The sequence below is a fragment of the Melanostigma gelatinosum genome (genome assembly GCF_949748355.1).
Source record: "Melanostigma gelatinosum genome assembly, chromosome: 8".
NCBI lineage: Eukaryota > Metazoa > Chordata > Actinopteri > Perciformes > Zoarcidae > Melanostigma > Melanostigma gelatinosum.
The window spans coordinates 16,174,145-16,196,102 of NC_136641.1; the positions used below are offsets into that span (position 1 = coordinate 16,174,145).

At 44.8% G+C, this 21,958-nt stretch overlaps 1 protein-coding gene across 1 annotated transcript in view; it reads right to left on the reverse strand.

Moving 5' to 3' along the window:
• nav1a (neuron navigator 1a) overlaps nt 1–17,533 on the reverse strand; it is a 74,808-nt gene extending 57,275 nt beyond the window's left edge. The window contains exons 1-4 of the mRNA XM_079273538.1: nt 17,497–17,533; nt 12,790–13,697; nt 11,998–12,089; nt 1,931–2,755 (exon numbers count right to left, since the gene is read on the reverse strand). Of these exons, the coding sequence (XP_079129664.1) occupies nt 1,931–2,755; nt 11,998–12,089; nt 12,790–13,691 (1,819 nt within the window). The 5' untranslated portion in view covers nt 13,692–13,697; nt 17,497–17,533. The remainder of the gene's footprint in view (nt 1–1,930; nt 2,756–11,997; nt 12,090–12,789; nt 13,698–17,496) is intronic.
• Between the last annotated feature and the right edge of the window lie 4,425 nt (nt 17,534–21,958).

The window sequence follows — 21,958 nt, forward strand, 5'->3', positions numbered from 1 at the left end:
AATGTGGTTTTGATGATAAAACTCTGGCAGGTTGTGGTAGGCTGTAAAGTCCCAAAGCAACACTCGGCCACTTGGGATGCCAGGTAGAAATTTAGATCATTGGCTATCACCATCATTTTTACTCCACCGTCTCTTTCTCTTATTATTCTCCGTCTCCCCCTCATTTATCGCCCTCTGTGAAGGAAGTCGTCCCCTTTCACTTTTCTCCCATGAATCTAAATTCTTACCCTCTACTTTACTCTTTACCACAAGGATTGGAAAAAGGTCACAGACTCAGACACACACACACACACACACACACACACACAGCATGTACAGTACAGAAACACACGCACATACACAGAGGGCTGCGGGGGCAAGGTCATACAAGCTGTGATTTGGGACTGTGCAGCAGGAGGCGAGCTGGTGAAGAGAGAGGGAGGACATGAGGAGAGAGGAGGAAGACAGAGAGAGAGGTTCGATGATGGTCAGAAAATGATCTCCTCTCATCCAGACAGATATAACGACCCACTCTCCATATCTCCCTCACTCTCTGATGTTATCGTGACAAGGGGGAGAGATGGAGAGAGAATTAGCAATAGATATAAAAATAGAAAAACACAGTGTGTGTGTGTGTGTGTGTATGAATGAATAATGGATGATAGGTCACAAACTCAGTCACCATTCTCGCAATACACCCCCATTAGCTAAAACTTTGGATGAGTCCTGGTGCAGTCGCCCCCCAGTGTGTGACAGTGTGTAGTCATGGGTGCATGTGTGTGCATGCATGTGAGTTTATGTGAATGATAGCACGCTCACTACCTGCCCATGCCACCACCCCCTCCTTGCTTCCACACGTTGCCCCCGGTAACAAGAGGAAGAGGTGGGTGGGTGTGTGCTGTGTGTGGGTGGATAGTGACCATCTGTCAGTGGCCCGGAGGAGATCAATGGAACTAGAGGGAAGGTGGGAGGGAGGGGGGTGAGCGAGCGGTGCAAGGCTAAATATGTTGCCCACTGTGACCAGAGCCTGACTCAATATGCAGCCGTTTTATTTACCGAGTGAAAACACACACCCCACTAGTTCCACTCACACGGCCTTTATTAACGAATGGCTGATTTCGCCGTGAGCCAGGACATGCCGTGGCTGCGGCATCGACATGAAATATGCAGTTTAGACTCTTTAGTACCGCACAAATAGATGCATACACGCGTGGACCGCTTTCAATTTCAAAATAATAGCTTCCCCTGCCAACAGGGTGGTACAGTTAGAGACATGAAACCTGTGAGATAGAGATATAACGAGAGCGGGAGAAGGGAGGCATTTGATAGGTTAATATATATCTAGCTCACTGTGGCAGTGGGTCAGATGGGACCAGGACAAATCATTCCAGTGTTACCTTATGAATCAACAAGAAAACAATCTCAGCTCTGGAAGCGCTTACTTCAGCTGCTTCATGCGAGCACACATAGCTAATATACAACCACAACATAAACCAATTTTACAAATACAAACAAAGCAAATGACTGCCACAGTGGTGAAAACATAGGGCTTCTCAGCACCTACAGAGCAAGGGCTCTCACCATTGTGTAGTGAACTTGACAATAACACACTGACATTATGCTCTGATGCAATAGAGACTGGACTCATTTAAAATTCACTGTTGATGCTGGAGCTACAGCCAGAGCTGAGGGAACGGTCTGGGTGTAGAGAGGAGAGGAGAGGAGAGGAGAGGAGAGGAGAGGAGAGGAGAGGAGAGGAGAGGAGAGGAGAGGAGAGGAGAGGAGAGGAGAGGAGAGGAGAGGAGAGGAGAGGAGAGGAGAGGAGATGTTTACCTGTCATACCACTGAATCAATAAGTAACTGTTGTTAACATGTTGACATAATCATACCCTGTCCTAATTGTTGTCATGCTGTATGTGTTCATGCAAAACAAAGATAACAGCAGACTCACCAAGCATCTGGCTAAAGAGCAGCTGCTCCAGGTCTCCCAGAACCGTCACCACTAACTCTGGGTCCACCTTCAGAAAGCTCTTATCCTCTTCACCCTCTATCCCCTTCCTGTCTCTCTTCTCCTCTGTTGACAGGGCTGCACATCTCTCCCTCTCCCCTAGCTTCTTGACATTAGTCCCAGTGTTCCCTGCTCCATTGGAGTTAGCCTTAGTTGGGTGGTCTGCAGGGTCTATGTCTGCATTCTGGCCTGCTTCAGAGGCCTTGCTGATGGGCTTGACCTCAGCATAGGGTCCCCGCGGTTTACCAGGGGCAGGGATTCGACTCGGCTTGTTCCCGTAAGAAGTCACCGATGGGGAGCAAAAAGGTTTGGGCTTACCCTGGAAAAGAGACTGTTCTGACTTTGAAAGGGTCCGAGAAAGTGGTGGTTTGCCACCCCCAGCCTGAACTGTCTTAATCTGGCCCGGCTTGTTGGTGTCTGTGCCAGGCCGGCTCGCATCATCCTTCCAGCGGGGAGATTGGTACAGGTGCAGCTTCTTCTCAGCATCAGTGAGCACACACAAGTTGTTAAGTGACCGCTGCTTGCGGAGCCTGGATGGATTGGGAACTGGGATGGGGATAGATCCAGCGGAGGGCCGGTAGACCTTGAGCTCTGACCCAGAGGGACGTGAATGTCCTGGGGGAAGAGCGGAAGGCTTGGCCTGGGGCTTCCTAGAGGCCATGGCCTGGGCTGAAGTTTCCTGGCAGGAGACAGCAGCAGACCTCACGTCCAGCTCACTGGGCTTGGCCGTCATGCTAATGTTAGCCACATTAGCCTCCAGCATCCCTCCTGTAGAGAGCCAAGCAACAGCATCAGTGACACACTCTTGAGATACACACAGGCAGACTGAAAGAAATGGAGGGAGAAAAGCAGAGGGGGAAAAAGGTGTGAAAATGCTCAGACTATCTGGTTTGCCCTCCCTCCCTGCCTCTCTGTCTTCAGAGGGGGTAACCCCTCTGTTGAAAATGACGAGTGGGTTAGTAGAGTGGCAGTATTAGTCAAGCTTACTCACTGCTGGTAATCCATGGATCTGCAGTTCTGCATCCAGTGCCAAAATCCACTTCCTCACAGCGTGTCTGCGGCACCCTGTGCTACAATAGCGCAGCTAGAACAAAACACAGCCCGACCAGCCTCTCTGTGCCCTCTCTGCTTCTCTCTAGCTCTGTATTCCCTCCTGCTTGCCAGGCAAGCAGCAGCCGACTGACAGGAGAAACAGTCGGCAACATCCCCCTCCTCTTTCTCTCCTCCCTCTACCTCTCCCTCACTCGCCGGTTTGCTCGCTCTACCCCCACTGGCTCGTTCACCCTCCCTCCACTCTTTCTTACTCCTCTATCCTTCCCTCCTTCTTTCTTGTTGTCTCTCGCTCTCTCTCCACCCACTGGCTGATTCATCCACCAATCCTCTCTCTCTCTCTCTCTCTCTCTCTCTCTCTCTCTCTCTCTCTCTCTCTCTCTCTCTCTCTCTCTCTCTCTCTCTCTCTCTCTCTCTCTCTCTCTCTCTCTCTCTCTCTCTCTCTCTCTCTCTCTCTCTCTCTCTCTCACACACGCATCACAGATGCAGTGTTGTACTGAACACTAGTGAAGCAAGAAAGGAAAAAATAACTAATAGAAGGAAGAAAATGAGAAAGTAAGCTGTGTGTGACTCAAACGACACCACATTCCAATCATTCATAATCACATTAGCTGCTCTATTCATCCATTCATATTCATATTCTCTTATGTGTCAAAATCACGAGGGGCCCGCCCATGATTAAGCTGATTCCAATTATCTGGAAAACAACCGTGGCTGCAGCATCAGCTTAGAAGAGAGGAACAGGTCACACATTTACCAGTCCCTAATACACAACCAGATAGGTCAGTCACTAATCATCCTTCAATTAGTAGCCAACAGACCTCAAATGAGCATCGCACCCCCTCCCTACCTGCATCACATGACCTCTTCACTCATCTCCATTGCTCTTTTCTCATTTCCTTTTTGTCTATCCTCCCCTGCATGTGTATGAGCGTTTGTGTGTGTGTGTGTGTGTGTGTGTGTCTCTACTAGTGTGTCATATTGATGAGACAGGCTCGGAGAAGCCGAAGCTCCCATCCAGAGACTCATATAGCTCTGGCAACTACGTCATCTCGTCGCTCTGGCCATCCCATCTCAATCAACACAGGACACAGGAGTAACTCCTTCTTCATCCTCTTCATCATTCCCTTCTTTTACTCGGTCATCATCTCCGATTCTTTGCTCCAAGTATATAGAGAATCTATTCCTGTAATTCCTCATTAAAGAGTTGGATATCCGATAAGAGAGGGACATTACCGGAGACAGAGAAATAGTATGATGCAGTCATTTCTAATTTTATTTCCATGACAGGTAACCATGATGACGATGTATAAAATGAACTTCAAGCCAATCATTAGTCATTAACGATCAATAAAAATGGTGGAATTATTTTTTAAGTATTAATGCATCCTGTCTGCATACAGGTCTTGTATGCAGGTCTTGTGATGTTATCAGGCCTCCAACTGTAAGTAGGAGTAGTATTCAAGCAAGCAGGCTGTTGGGCTTATGCCCATTTTCTGGTACATTTGCATAAATTGGTTGACACTTAACCAGAGCGAAAAACAAGCAGGGTCCTGTTTGCTCACATTCCACCCTCAATATTAGATAGGTACTTTAAAAACAGTAACTAAACTGGCGCCTATTGAGCCCAAAAATGACATCCGTCCATCCATCTGGCTTTGAATGAGCGTGTGTAATACAGGAGCTCAGTAGCAGACAACACACAGACATACATTGGCTGTTTTATTGTGTAAAGGCTGAAGCCATTCATTAGAAGCAGCTAGCGTTAAGAAAGGGCCAATGTTGAGGTGGTTATGCCACACCAAGGCCAGAGCTGTGTGGTGACAGTTATGGGGGCTCTGGGGTCTGGTAGCAGGCCAGTAAGGGGGTAAGGGATATAATTTAAGGCTAATAGGTGCTGTACGTCAGTTCTTATACCTCCCTGATGAGGGATTAAGGTGAGTCAAAGAGAGTGGCCGCGTACAAGGCAGGTCTGTGTGGCGCACAGATGCTCGTGGGGCAGAGACACGCGTTAGTGCCCTTGAAAGCACGTACACACACACACACACACACACACACACAGGTAAAGTGTGTGTTGGCAGCAAACAGCTACTTGTTTGTTCAAGTACTCGTCTCTCTGGCTCCACAGTCTAATCACTTTAATATATGGCTGATGTAAACATATATTCTCTCTCTCATACACACCCACACAGAGCCTGCTGTCTGTGCAGGGTGTCTGACTGACCTGAGCAATCTGGCCTGACATCAGAGAAGCTGGTAAAGTGTGATGAGTGCCAGTGCTCAGTATTAGACGACACATTCATCTCATAGCACACTCACACAGCACACATACACATTCAGTATGCAACAGAAGAGTGTGTTTGTGTGTGTGTTCGAGTGAGTGAGAGAGAGAGCGTGTGTGTGTGTGTGTGTGTGTGTGTGTGTGAACGCGTTTATGGGCTGACCACAGTAACAGGTAAACAGTTTCATACACACATGAAGACACTTTTAGGCAAAAGTGACAGACAGAGATACAGGTATGAATGGATAGATTGAAAACACAGAGCGAAATAGAAGAAGTGAGAGCGACAGACCAACAGACGGACGGATGGACGGGCAGACAGAGAGACGGACGGGCAGGCCAAGAGAGGCAGGGTGTTTCTGTACTTTGCATGAGTAAATTTGCCAGAGCATCTCTAAACAGTTATAGGAACAGATTCGCCACTATATTTCGACAGCGTGAAGCAGCCAGTAGGACACACAAACACAGACACTGTGTGGCCCATGATAGGTAAGGTCTCCAGCTTTGAAAGGAAAAGTACTGCGAGAGAGGAGCAAAGCACTGCTGCTTTGGTTGTAATTAATTGTATCAGAGCGACTTAAACTTTAAGAGGAACGATTCCCATTTAACGAAGCAGATGGCATGCGTTTTCACTTTCACCCACTCCCCGATGTCACCTACTCCCTCTTGCTTCTTCTTGTTTTGTATTTTTGTGTCGTAGTACAAGTAAAAAAAAGAAAAAAAAAAAAAAAAGCTGTTCTAAAAATGATATAAGCGTGAACGGGGCGGAGAAGTGGGAAGAAAATAACAAGAGCAAGTGTGACTGAGAATAGAAGTGGAGCGAGATAGAACAGGAAAGAGCAGACACCATTAAAGAAGCCTACTGAACGCTTTCGGTGAGGAAAAAGCAGAAAGAATGTAAGGATGTGAAATTGTAATGCAGAAAACAAGGCAATGAGTAAAGTGAGAGGAGGAGGAAGAGGAAGACGAGGAAGGATCTCTATATGTGTGCCAGATGAGCAGAGGAAGCCTGTAAGACAGAGAGGGGATATCCTGCCTCACCGCCTCGCCACTCCCGCTACACTTGCTTATGTCCGCTAACACGCTAGCACATCGGGTCCACAGGACACCGGGATGAATACCAGACCATGACACACACATACGCACAAGGGAAAGGCTCACAGTGACACTGGGTATAGTGCACTCTGGTACTGCACTATACCCATACACAATACCATGTTTTTTTAATGTCCTGTTGACAGATAAAAAAAACGGAGGCGACAACGTGATACGTACAATGAGTGGCTTCCTAGTCTGAGTCAAAAGTGTGACTGAGAGAGGGAGTTTTTCCACAGTGATAACTCTTTGGCAGCCTCACTTCAGTGCTGATGATGCATAGCATGAGTCACTGGCTTAAGCATTCGGACAATCCAGCCACTTAAAGGCTATCCATGGCAATGGTGTGAGCGTATCACTCATAACGACTCCTCATTCCGGAGGCACAAACGTTAAACCAACAAGAACACCACTCTCCCACAGAGCCAATGTCGCACACTCATCATGAATCACACACAGCTGAGAGCTGACAACAACGTCAGCTGACAATCTGGAGAATGCTAGAAAAAGAAGAATACATTTCTAAGGTTTCGCTCTGCGTAGACGCTCTCTCAGTGTTGACATTCTCAGCACCCTTCCCAGGGGCATCCCACAATGCGGTGCTGCAGAAACCGGTTGCCTAGTTACAGCGTGGTGGCAGCCATGGATATCATCAGCAACAGTGTGTGTGTGTGTGAGTGTGTAATCTTCCCTTAGTCTGCACAAAAAAAACTGCTGCTGTGAAAGTAATATATGTGAATTTAAACTTATGCTATGAGGACAGCATGAGTGTATGATTCAATTAACATCAGGAATCTTGATACTAGAGGTATGTGCTCATTTTGGAGTGTGTCCTTTATTCTCTATGGGTTATTCATTTGACAGATAGACATCTTTGTGACTCTGTTCGTGTGTGTGTGTGTGTGTGTGTGTGTGTGTGTGTGTGTGTGTGTGTGTGTGTGTGTGTGTGTGTGTGTGTGTGTGTGTGTGTGTGTGTGTGTGGTCACACGGAGAGGTTACACACATGACTGACTCTATAACTCGTCTCCCTGGGTTGGGAGTCACCCCAGAGGTCAAAAAGGATCTTGAGTGTGTGCACTCATTCACCCATTTCTCAATTCACCCTTCTCCCTCCTTTCTCTCCTCCTTCATCTCTCGCTCTATCTAATTCAGATATAGGAAGGAGGGAAATATCCCTGGGGGGGGGGGGAGAGAGGACGAGGTGGCAGCTCTGTCTTAGTCCATTGCCACACAATGGGTGGATGGCTCAGTGTGTCAGACGAATGGGAGAATGAGGAGCTTCTACGTGCATCTGTGTGAATTTTTGAGTTGTTTTTATTATAATATTCATGTGAGCCTTTCTGCTCACGTGGATTATGTGCCTCCACATGCACTCACTTTCCCACTTTGACCCAAACATTAAAAAATTGGGTCATCACTTCAGCTTGACCACAGAACTACAGACAAGTCAAAGTTAGGGGCAAACCCTAAATAGTGATTACTACCGAGCCTGACATAATCTAGTCCACGCTTATGTCTGATCATCTTCCTAAAGCCACTAAACCACTCATCACTGTCCAACGCCATCTCGGCATATGTCTCTCTGATTAGATTGGCCAAAGAGGATTACACACTGTCTAAGAGTATGCAGCCTGGGTTATCAAAGCGCTATCCACTAGGCATTAAATGGATGGCGAGCATAACGTTTATAAATTGCAAGCTGATTTCCTGCCTTCATTACTAAAGATTTGCTGACTTCTCCTGTTCTAAAAGTGATTGCTACAAGGGGGTTTCAAAATGTACTGATCCATGCGAGGTCTGCGCAAAGTGGTGTCTGCAAGACAAAGATGCCCTGCAGGGCGATGATAAGAAAGCAAAAACATATACTATCTGCATTTATGCTGTTTTAATCTGTATATCTTGACATTTTTGAAAGGGTAAGTATTTATTCTGTTTGTCTACAGGCGGCGACCTTTGGTGCTGAGAAATGAAGCCGAAAATTGCAGTTCTACGAAAAGCTACTTGAGGCTGGCACCAAAAGCGAGTCAATCCCCACAGACCCGCATGTATATAACCCCAACTTTAGAGCAGAAACAAACATGTTTACAGTCTGGTACAAAAAACGGTTTTGCTCTCTATAGAACAATATCCCCGTTCATGACAAATGTACGTAGTGGGAATTGTTCTAAAACTCACCCATTTAAATTATATTAAGGCTTACAGTTAGCCTCCACGACGATCCACCAATGCAAACTGACAATAAAGTTGGATCAACGCCTCTTTTTTCAAAACGTGAATACATAAGCAAAATAAAAGGAGGATTTTTTTGCAAGACTTTTGTATTTGACTGCAGTCCAGTTTTAGCTAAGTGTACATAATAAACTGGCGACGGAGTGTATTTTATATATACGAATACATTAAGGGAACTGGGGCATTATTAAAGTCAGTGTAACACAGTGCACGGTTGGCTAATGGCCACTGAATATCATTTTTGGATCACCTTGAGAAGTATCAGATCTTGTGCCGGTTTCAAGGGAATACATTTATTTCAAATAAAATGCCAATCCCACACCTGGAAAGTACAATTATTTTTGTTTTCTACCTGTAAATGTCATTGTCATACGAGAGTGGGTGTGGGATGCTGTGCAGTGTTTATCCATATCCAGATGTACACATGACCTCCTCTTTGTGTCTGAACTGTGTGTGTGTGTGTGTGTGTGTGTGTGTGTGTGTGTGTGTGTGTGTGTGTGTGTGTGTGTGTGTGTGTGTGTGTGTGTGTGTGTGTGTGTGTGTGTGCGTGCGTGCGTGTGTGTGTGAGAGAGAGACAGCTGACGGACTTTAAGAGTGTCCGCAGGGAACATCAGGCCATACCCTCACTGGGACATGAAAAATGATACACAGTCCACACATCACATTTATCTTTCAAACACCATCTGTGTACTGTCACACACGCATACATCAGCACACATACACACACATGCTCAGACATGAACGCATGCTCAAATACATCTCTCCAGAGAGCCCCATGGTCAGGAGGTCTGCGGCCTAATTGAAAGACCACATGGTGCTACAGTCCCATTAAATGTGCAGGTCTTCATTAGGGGCTCCACGAGAAGATCTAAGAGCTGATTGTGTTACAGCTGATTCAACCTAAGCGAATGTAATATGGAAACAATTCAATTTGTGGAAAACTACTCTTTTTCACCATGGTCACGAAAGACAACCATAACCAAATTACATCATGAGTTGTCCTTGAATTGTTTGTTCAACCAGAGCCCTCAGCCTTAACATATTCAGCCTAAATGCAATCTATCTTTGTTAACACTGTGCACACATTTGTGTTCTGTTCTCTTTCCTCCTTCCACAAAAGGAAATCCATCAACCCAGTGAACTTATCAGGTCTCCTCTTTTCATCTCTCACCCCTCTCACTCGCTCTTTTTCCCTCCCTCCAAACTTTGCCTTCCTCCCTGTTCCCCTCCTTTCCTTTGCTCCCTAAATTACAGTCATTACGGTGTCAGCCCACCCTCCATGTAAATGCAGCTTCAGAGGAGCCTCACACACTTTAGTTCTGTTTCTAACACCTTCTAGGGACCAATTACAAAGCCGCAACCATAGTCCCAAGACAGCCAGAGGCCTTTAAAGACAGGGGCTGGTCCATCCCTCCTTTCCACAACCAGCTGGTTAAAACCTTCAAAAAGCTTTTAAAAGCTTTATTCTGGTGGCTACACTTTTAGATCATTTACTGTAATACTTTAGACTGTTTTGGACATCATTTAATATAATATGATGTCTGAATACGCTTTCTATGTACAGTAACAATCTGACATTCTAGGACATGGACAGATTTGTACTGGCCGCCACTGTATTTCCACTGTACCGGAGGTCCACTGCTGGCCATCGGGGATGTCAAGAGAAAGTGTTACAATGTTCTCCATCTGTTCTTAAAGGAACAGTGTATAGCATTTAGGGGGATCTATTGGTAGAAATGTAACATAATATTAAGTGTGTTGTCTAAACAGTATAATCACCTGAAAATAAGAACTTTGTGTTTTTGTTGTCTTAAAATGAGCCCTTTATATCTAATCATCGAGCACATAGTGGGACGCCAATACACGAACCAAACACTAACTCCAGATTGGGCCATTCGCGTTTTTGTGCCCGCCACCGTAGTCCTACACGTTTGATACACGGGTGAAGTTTCAGTTGGTTGCAATTTGCAACCTCACTGCAAGACGCCCGCCAAATTCTAAACACTGACTGACCCTGTCATTTCACATTTGACCAATTTAACTGATTATCTGATTTCCGTATCAAAATTCTCTCTCACTTCATTTCCTCTTCCTTCTTTCTGTCCAGGCTGACTTCCTTCCACTAAAGGTCTTTGGGCAAAACAGGTGACATTAGTTTTTACTGTTTGTGCTGTTGGCATCTGGGAATGTTATTACTGAGATATTTGAGACCTCAGATTAGTAATTCATTGTTTTCATATTATTTTTTATCATATTTCACGAACAATCAGCTGACAACCAAAAGCTGACTGACAGGCAGGGATCAGCCAGAGGCAGCCTTCAGAAAACACTTTGAAACAATGTGCCGCATTAATGCTAAACATTGGAAAACTGCACATATTCTGTCAGATGTGTATAAACTAGGAGAGATTTTGGCCATTAAAGTTGAATCCACACACTAACTCTGAACTGCACATTTCAAAGCCAGGCAGTCAATCCCCTCCCATCCAACTGACACCACATCACAAAGAATGATTCACTAAGCCACTGATTAAGTCATATCTCATGAAGCACGTCCAAATCCCTCGACTCACACTGACCGCTACAAAGCATGACTATAGCTGTGGGTACAGTGCAAACCATTACTCAAAAGGATGGGGAGGGGGTCATGCTGGGACTCTGGCTTTTTAGGTCAATGAAGCTGGAAAGGAAGAACTACAAGAGAGAGGGATGGAGAGAAACTGTGAGGAAGGGTTCAAAATCCCCAACAGCTCATGGATGTAGCCGAAAAGGATGTGCATGAAATAATACTCTCTGGCAGCGAGTTGAGAAGTGCCCCATTTCATCCAATTACCGATCCACATCCCCCCTGTCATCTTCCTTCATTCTACCATCCTGAGTCAATCTCTCTTTTCCATATCTTCATCACGAGTAGGAGCCACTGAAGTCAGCAGAGCTCCAGGCTGAGACACACACAAAGTTACACCACCTGACTTGGTTCCGGAGGCCTGATGAGCAGGGGAGTGACGGATAGATTTAGACAGAGAATGGTTGTTCCTTAGTCTTCAATGAGTCTTTTCACGTTCCACAATGAGACCCAAAGGTCGGCCGCTGGCATCTCCCGCCTGACTTTGGTGCAGTAAGTGCGCCTGGCTGCCAGAACGTAGGCATCCATACCTGCCAAAAGGGCTCTCGGCCTCTTGGCGCCCTGACGCTAACTAGGCAGACAGAACTAGACTACCAGTTTTCTTCAGCAAAAGAGTAAGAGACAAAGGAAAAGTTATGTGTGTTGATTCTGAAAAAACATGCAAGTATAATCTCATCAATGTTTTAATGTGTGTGTGTGTGTGTGTGTGTGTGTGTGTGTGTGTCTAACCTAGTGTCAGGTCATCACAGCAGACTTCTATGGATCCAGATGAGCAGTCACTCAGTTCATCCACTGAAAAATTGCTCTCCTGCGCATGCAGCCTGTTAACACATCATGAACACAGCCGTCAAACGTCTGTACATGCTGATTTCCTTCATGCAAATTATAGAAACAGAAAATCTCAGATAATGCACAAAGAACTGGGAATAATTTCATCATGATCAAAGTAAAAAGAAGCTCAAGATTTTATGATCTTGCCTTGATTTTTTTTCTACTTCTTTATCTTATAAATTATTGTACACTATGCAATAATTTAAAATAAATTTCTGCTTTGATGGATTCATTCTTCGTGGATTGAATCATTTAACTAAAACACCACACTCAAGAACACACATAAGACACAGTAACATTGCATTTTTTTAACTTACAAAATTAGATTCACTCTTTTTTTGTTTTCATCCCACGTCATAAAAAAAAAAGTGTGTCAGAGGACGGTATATTGAGTCAGCCCAGAGGCTGTCAAGAGGACACTAACAATCAGCTCTGCTCCAGAAAACCCCAAGAGTGTGTGTGTGTGTGTGTGTGTGTGTGTGTGTGTGTGTGTATCTTTACACACATACACACACAGACACACGTGAGAGTATCAGGAGAGAGAGGGGTCATAAAGTGCTATGTGGAGACAGAGTGATCATGTGCTAATGACAAGAGAATGGTTTTACAATGGATATCAGTAATTGGGGGCTCGTGATGGAGGTCTTGATGAACTGTTGTATCCATCGTGCGTGAGTGTGCACTACTTACCGGTAGCTGAAGGGAGCCACAGTAGCCATGTTGACTCTGGGTGTGTGTGCCTCCGTGGACGCAGCCTCCTTATCTAGGCTTTGAGCCAACGTATGGACAGCCACCTTGGACATTATTGGCATGGTGAATGTGATCGGTGGCAGCGCCAGGGGACAAGGAGAGGAGGCTGGACTGCTGTCTTCAGGAGAGCCCATCTCCTCATCTGATTGGCTAGTGGAGTCACTGCGACCTCTGATGGCGTGCCCGTAGCTCATTTGAGCAAGGGAGGGACGGAGGTAACCATTGTTTGACATGGGGGACTGGGCTGGGTGGTGTTCTGGAGGCGCTTTCTCTCTTTGTGTCATGAGCTCACTCGTTGCCTGGGTTCCAGTTCTGGAGTTGTCTCTTCTTCTGAACTGAAGCGGTGGACGCAGGTTGCTCGTCCCCCATGTTTGGTTGTTATTGGTGAGGGTGTTCCTGTTGCGATTGCCGTCATGTGACAACTGTGCGGGGATGTGAGACGGGGAGGGCTTTCCCAGATCCAGTGTGTCTTTGGAGTGTGGCTGCGGTACCCTGCGCTCGGTTAACGGGCTGCTGTAGGCAGAGAGTGACACCTGGGGAGCAGGTAGAGCTCCCATCCACTGGAAGAGCTGACTCTTCAGGCCTGCGTCTCTCTTCGGGTCCTTGGAGGAACGCCCAAGGATGCTGGAGCTCCGTGGGCAAAGTAAAGGAGATTGCCTGGGCGTGTGTGTGGGACTGTGTGTGGGTGTGTGTTTAGGGGTCTGTGTGGACGGCCTGGGCAGGTCACTAGCCCGGCGGCGGGTGTCTGTTTTGGGGGAGGAGGGCAACAGGCTGTGTGGGAGGGGGATTCCTGATGAGAGAGGAGCCCGGGGGGCCGATTTCACATTGACTCCCCCACTCATACTGACCTTAAAGGAGAAACACAGGGAGAGACACACCTTTCATGAGCCAACATGTTGAACACTCATGTTAAATTCATAGTAACAATATGTAGACTAGCCATCACAAAAAGTTTGTTTGTCCATTGAAAAGGTACATTACACTGTGTTACAATCTAATCTAAAGTTGAATCCAATCACGTTAACTAGAATTCCCTGTACAGCAACATCTGTACAGCAACATCTGCCAGCAGAGTTATGTCCTCAAATAACTGATTTTCTCCACATATTGAATTTAAAATCACTCTCACACATCATTGGCCAGGCCTACTGCTCTCTTACATATAAAGATGAGGTATGAGATCGTTCTCACCTGATTTGCTTTGATTCCAGGTATTCACAGTTTCTGTTATTCTCTCAAAAGAGCACCCAAGAACTCTAAAAGTGAGCTTGATATTCTTTGTGCCCTTCTGTTCGAAACAAACTGCAATGAATGCCGGTCAAGTGAAACATTTCATGTGATGTTGTATCATCTAACTACCTCGTGCTGCTCTACTGGAGGGAAAGAGGACGGGAGGCTGTGAGGTGGGAAGGGAGGCAGGGAGGGAGGGGAAAAGGGAGGAAGCAGCATCTGAGAGGAACAGATACATTGATTTGATATCCCTCACACATTGTCAGAATCTCACATGACAGTCTTTGGTCAAACGATATTTTAACAAAAGACTTTTTGTATTTGTCCTCACTTTATATTTATCACATTTTATGTGATTAGCTGTTATTAAGTGTATCATTAAGTGTAGTTTTTCAAATCTGTTTTAAATAAGACATAAATACGTGTAATAAAAAATTACAATTGTGACAATAGTGAATTATTGCCCAGTATATAGTGTGTGTGTGTACATATATGTATACACATATTTAATGACTGTCTCACTAACATGGTAAACAAATCATGTTGCCGTTGCTGACCAGATGTAGCGCATTGGGTCAACAGCTGAACTCACATTTAACACAGACATCAACATATACTGTATACAGCATTTTTGCTTTGGAACAGTGCAGTACAAGAAGATTTATCATAATTATACATGCACTTACAATTACACAGATTTAACACGAAACCCTACTTGGCCCTTTCTTAAAAAGCAGAAATTGTGTTGCCAGAAAACGTCTTGGGAAGCTGTCTTTAGTAAATCAGAGATGTGTCAAAGTAAGCCGTCAAAGTCACAAGGATAAAATGTTGGATTATTTGACAGTGCATCTAATCGCAGTATTGCTCACGTGTTGCTAACGTGGCGAACACAAACACACACACACACACACACACACACACACACTTTCCCAGCAGTCTGAGCAAAAGCTCTGTCATTTTAAGAATCCCTGCAGCAGAAAGCGGTTGACTGCTTCAGCTCAAAAACATGAAACGAAAACAACATTCAGGTTTCTAATGAAGAAAAGGTTAGTATCTCTGTATCTTATAATATTAGACATACTGACACAGAAAATGGAGATTTGGGGATTTAGCGAAGGACTCGTGCTCTGTCATAGTTGACTCAGTGCTAATGTAGACCTGCAGCAGCATACGGAGGCAGTGATGCAGCAGTATATAGAGACAGATATGATCATCCATCCTGCTTTCGCCTCATTTCTCTCCATAGATTCCTCTTCCTCCTCTTTCCCCCCCATCTATGTTTCTCTCGCTCTTTCTCCTGGGAGGCCAAGTCACTAAAAGCATCAGCATTTCTGTCTGTCTGACACAATTCCTGCTCGGAATTCCAGGGGCACAGATGCGGTCTGGCTCTGTGTCTATCTGTATGGAAATTGGCTCGTCTCTGGGGGATACAGTGGGGGTCATACCAGTACTACTGCAGCCCACGTAAGGACATACCGAGGCTCAGCTGGCGGTGAGGATGTCTGTGTGTGTGTGTATCCACAGAAAGAGACAAAAAGATATTTCTGCTGACTAAACGCAGCGGGTTAAAAAACTGGCTAATCAATGGTCTGATTCCCTCACACTTAAGGGAATGTTTTACAGCATAAGCTTGTTACATGTGCAGGGTATGTTCTCTGTGTCATGTGTTCAGATTACATACAGGAGTCAAAAATAACATCACTCTGCTATATAAGTGCATTCACAATAGTTCGATTGTTGGTTTGTTAACACTTTCAAAGTAGGTCAAACTGCTTGTGACTTTTCTGGCAACCAAAACAGAGAACTATTGAAATCCCTGGTTAAATACACTTTGTAGAAATCTACAGGAAGAACAAACATAATGTGGTTTGGTTTTGGCCGGTCCTACGGCAGAAATGTGAGGAACAATAGGTTGCTGGTTAGGGCTGCCACTAACAATGGTGTTATTTAATCTGCCAATCATTTTTTTGATTAAATTACTAATCAGGTAGTCCATAAAACATCATGAACTAGTGAAAGATTTCCCTGAGCCCAAAGGACTTCTTAAAGGTACTTAAACGAAGAACAAAACAAAGATATTAAATCTACAGTCATATAAGAGAAAAGCATGATTTTAAAGTGACTGAAAGCCGAGACTGCCTGGCATGTTTCCCTTGATAAATGGGTTAAATGATGAATCAATTTAGCTAATTGTTTTCAATTAATAAAGCCGATAATCAATTTGCAGTAGCTCTTTACTTAACACAATAGATGCATGTCTCTTGGCTTATTATACATTGGTGTTTCTGTGACACCCAGACAACACTCCTAATATTTAATAGGTATTTAAGTAGGATCAGAATCGCCATTATTGGCAAAGTTTGTGTACACATACAACTCTTAAAAATATACATAACAGCTAGATACAAGGACAACAAAGCTGGACAAATAAATGCGAAGAATAGACAGGACTAATATGTACAAAAGTACACAAGTATGTGGACATTGTTTTGTGTATATAGCACCAATGACCTACAATTAAACAATAAAATGAATCGTATTTGTATACAAGTGTGTTGGCGTGTTGGAGAAGATAATGACTTTTGTATAATGGCGAAAACACGGTAACGAAAACATGGTGATTTTAGTATTTTAGTTGCAATTGAATTTAATGATCATTGGTCGAGCGTAAAGAAACCAGAGAGTTTGACTCGTCCAAAATGATTCTGCTAGGATGGTACTGACATCTGCTGGACACTGTGTGCAACAGCAGCAGGGACTCTTCTTTCACTCATCTTCAAATTTTCTATCTCTCTCCACATATTCAGGAGGAGAACTGCAGTACATGTACTCTTTTCACATCAATAATGAAAGACAGCAGGTCAGATATATACGTTCTGTAAGTAGAAAAACAAGAAAGATAGCGTGGCAGCCGGCATTAGATGTTAGCTTTTAACTTCATAATCTTATTACATCATTTTAGCCACGCTGTCCCATGACAAACTCAGCCTGAATTCCGTTACTGTACCTCTGTTCAAAGAAACATGCATATCTTCTCTCTCACACAAATACGCACCCTCACCCTAGCCATGAAAATCCTCTGACTCATCACCAAAATCAATAAATGAGGTGGTAACACTGGCCTCTCTGTCTGTGAACTGAAGCACATTAGCAGTGACTGTGTGTCTGTGTGTGTCACCCAGTGTGGATATAAATGAATGTAATTAGCTCCATTATGACAACAACCAAAAGAACAGCGACAATGTGCTGTCATAAATCCTCTTACAATATGCTAGTGACACACGGTGGTGCAAAAAAAACGCTCCAATGTGCTGTTCGGATTCCTGTAAGAAGACACACCAGAATAACTTCTGAAGCTCATGAAAGGCTTTTTGTGAAATGTCATGTGCCAGATCTGCTGTCTCTCCGGTGTCTTACCTCTCAGTGGTGTCCCGGGTCCGTCAGTGTGCCGATAGGCCGAGCAGCCAGAGCCTGCAGGAGAGTGGTCACACTTCTGCGTAGTCCCACGAACAATGGGCTGTTTTTTCCTGGCTCACTGTTGCATCCTCACCACTGCCCTCCCATTGGTCCGCAGTGCCTCTCCATTCACCGAGACAGGAAGCTGTGACAAACAGGAACGACATTTTCAGCGAATCAGAGCGCCCCGCACTGAGGCGAGTCATTTTCAAAGTCACTTTCTTCGATGAAATCAGTGCTCCCATATTTTGGCGGAAAAACGTCATTTCACAGACATTAAAAAAAAATCTCAGTTTGAACAATGAACTGAAGACTGTTTATGTTAGCATGAGTCAGTAACCCAAATGGAAATTGCCTTGGCCTACACTAGTGACCTGCAATGACACACGTTCTGTCATCCTCAAAAATGCCACAGCATACCTTGTATGTCCAGTTTGTCAACTGCACAGGAAGATACGGTAGTTGACTTGTTTTGGTGTTGACTTCATCACAATGTATCTTGATTTCCAGTGGTTATGCAAGGGATTTCTTTCACAGAGGATAACTAGTAAACTGAAGTTTCAACACAGCCTGGTACAACCACATGGAAAAGTCATCATTGTCGGGGTTTCTACAGAGAATGTGAATCACTTGCAAATTGGAAAAATGAAGCATGTCTAGCACTCACACGTCCACTCCAGTTGCACTCATTATAGAAGCATGGGCAGACAAACACGAGCACCCACACAAAAACAAACAGGAGAGAGCCTAATCAGACTACTAACCACATAAACATCAACATGTGTGCACAGTTTCCCTCCATTCTGATTCAGTACTACAACTCTTCACATCATCCAACACTCACCACAGGTATTGGACACACAGTCTATTATGTATGCTATGCATGCTGCACTGAGTCATCCAGCCTATATAAACGCTGACTCAGGCAGATCACATCACGTCACCCCTGGCTATGGAACACCCCCCCCCCCCCCATATCATCCCTTCTCCCCCTCTTTTCATCCCACTTAAGCTCTGCCTTTCTTTCTTTTAACCTCTCTCTCTTCCACTCTACCACCATCTCACTGCTACGCTGCTGATTGTGAACATCGTCGTCCTTTTAAAACATAGGGTTTGTGTTTGTCTGCTCACAGAAACTGGCATTCGCAGTTACGTTTACACAAATAAGATTCACACAAACCATCAAGGGGACATACACGGTCACATTGACAAATGCATGGACATAAATCCAAAATATGAAGCAAGGCTACACTCACCCTCTGCAAGCATCGGGATAGAAAGCAGCAAGTGAGTTTGTCTCCAATCTGTATGCTGCTGAGTGCTTCTGGCTGAGTCCCTGCCTTTGCTTCTGTCTACTTCTGCCTGGCGGACTTCTGAGGTGCGAGCATGTGCATTTGTGTGTGTGTCCCTCTGTCTATCATTTCACCCCTCTATCACGTCATGCCGCTCTGCTGCCGCAGTACGCCTGCAGCCGTATCCCCGCCCCTCTCTTTATTTTTTCCTCCCCTCATCACAATCCCTCTCTCTCTCTCTCTCTCTCTCTCTCTCTCTCGCTCTCTCTCTCTCTCTCTCTCTCTCTCTCTCTCTCTCTCTCTCTCTCTCTCTCTCTCTCTCTCTCTCTCTCTCTCTCTCTCTCTCTCTCTCTCTCTCTCCCCGTAATGGACCTGTTGGCTGAGCTCCCTCCCTCTCCGAGGTGAAATATAAGCCCAGCAAAAGCAGAGACAGGCTGGTCCATTAGCTGGATGAGTGTGGTTTGTGTGCGTGAGAAGGGGGGGGTGTCTGTATAGTGTGAGTAATAAGACATGGTAATTAAGCAGATGTAGCCACAAATGTGAAGAGCTGAAACCCATCATCGTGCTTTTAAAGTCTATTTGGTGGTCAGGGGAAGCCGGATGAAATAAGACAGTAAAAGAAACATGGCATTCTAATGATAGATCTGCGTCTATATCTGTGTCTGCACAGCCCATCCATCACTCCTCTAAATTGGCCCACACCTCTAATGAAAGAAGGAAGACAGTGAAAGAGAGAAAAGAGGAGAGCGGCTGGAAACATGATCAACATGTGCAGAGTAAACCTTCTATTGACGTCTTTTCCCAGCTGACAAATAAAGAGTAATGACATACGTCCACCAGACCTGCCCTTGACTGTAGCTTCTGTCCATCCCTACTTATAAATCTGCTTGTTTACAAAAAGAGGAAAATGTTTAAATGTAACAGCAGTGAGACACACTGTGCAACACCAGGGAGGTGTGAAACAGCGTCGATCACAGTAAGCACTTGAAATTGCTATTTTGACTCCTGGATTACATATGTGTCTCATCACAAGGTGTTTGTTTTGAGTTAAATAGAAAAGCGCCTGCTTACTCTGAGATTTCTTGCTTGCTTTTCGATCCCCGTTCTCTCGCCGGGCTCTTTCTGTCTTTCTCTGCATCTCAGTCTCTTACTCTCTTTGCATTGCTCGCTCTATTCTCTCTTCTCATATTTCTGCTGTGCTGGCTTACAGTTCGACACAGTGACATGCCGGACTGTGCTGAATATTTAATGAAGATCGTGACACACAATAGGATCAGACCCATAAAATATGTCTGCGATTCTCCCGTTTTTACAGTGTACATTCTGCAGCATATTTTTCTCTCACGGCGTGTGTTCAATCAATCATTAGACTGAACGGTCTGTAAGGGTCTTTACGGTCTTCGCGGTCTTGATCTTGCAGTTAAGTACAGCCTGAGAGCTCTCTCGCTGATCACATATTGATTAGGCATTGACTGGCTGTGCTAACACTGTGCTGCCACTTGACATGGTCTGCAAGTCTATGCTGAAGAGATACATACAGGAAAATGTGTCAACAAATAAATACATCAACTGACGAACCAAGCATGACACATTGAAAAAAATACTATTAGGACATTTCCCAACAAGCACAGCACCTCCCCCACACATACTGAACACATGCACAACTGTACACATAAACTCCCCCCTCCCTCTTTTCTCTACACTCATGCACATATCACACAGTACTATACCCTGCATGCAGTAGACCACGATCACTTAAGTGCTCATCTCTAAATACTCACATTAATGTCCAGGCTGCTCTTCTGTTTTTTCAGCTCCCGACAGGGAATTAAAATGTGTGAAACTCACTCCAAAGTCACCCACAAGCAAAAAAAAAACACTCACATGATCTGTTGCTTTGTCTCAGTGGCTCATGAAACGGGAAGTGACTTGAAAACAGAGGGATTATGGGTAGGAGTGTGCAAGCGTCTGTGAAGAGAGTGTGTGTGTGTGTGTGTGTGTGTGTGTGTGTGTGTGTGTGTGTGTGTGTGTGTGTGTGTGTGTGTTATGCAGAGGGGGGTTAATGTCATAGCTAATCTACTGATGTCCTCCAAAGCATGTCCTCCCCCCTGAGAGACGCTGTTGTGACAATGGGATACTTGTGTCACTGTCACCCCGAGGGGCATCTGGAGGGATGGAGGCATGGAGGGGGGCTACTCTAACATGTTGACTGTCTGGAACATGAGGCCTCAGATGTGTAGTTTCACTGAGATGAGGTGTAAAGTAAAGGAAGAACACAGAAGAGAGAAGAGAGAACAACATAACAGGTTAATGTAGCGCAGAGGAAGTCCCCTGTTCCCTGTGGAAGTTTGTATCTTATCACCACAGAGCTCAATCCACCGACTTCATCAACATCCTGAGTTTGTCTCCGTGTGTGACTGTACCTCATGTGACTGCACTGTTAACACTAGGTGGCGTCAACTTACACCGTGTCCCAGTTTGAGATGAGGCCATTTATATGTAAGGCTAAACAGATTCCACATTAGAACGGTTCTACATCGCAAACCCAGAAAGGGAAAGAGGAACCAGTACTGCGAATGTATTTGTGACAATAAGGATTTAGCCAATAGAGACAGATCTACAGCTACTAGCAATAACATGTATCATCCATCCATCTATTATCCGAATCGCTTGCAGGATTGCGGGGGAGGGAGGGGGGGGGGGCTTTATTATTATTATGTTAATTACATTACATTTGATTTCGCTAAGTGATACTAACACGTCACTCTCATGAAGGGTCTTCACAGTGCACACTTTCATTACTCAATTTTTCCAATACTTGATATCTGACAAAATACGTGTCGATAGAACGAAAAGAGACACCACACGCTGTACACTAGTACATCCTCACATATAGCCACTAGCATGGCTTTACTAACTCTATGGTCTCTTAGACTCACTCTATCAATGTGTTTAAAGTTATTTCAATGAAATAAACAGGAGACGGAGATCATTGCATTTGCCAACAAGTAGGAAAGAATGAATGTTGTCGGTCATCTCGATGCTAGTTCATTGTTTTTAAATGTTTGAGCTTCAGCAGTCGCCTCAAGGCATTTACTAAATCAGCATTTTATCATATAAAACAAATAGTG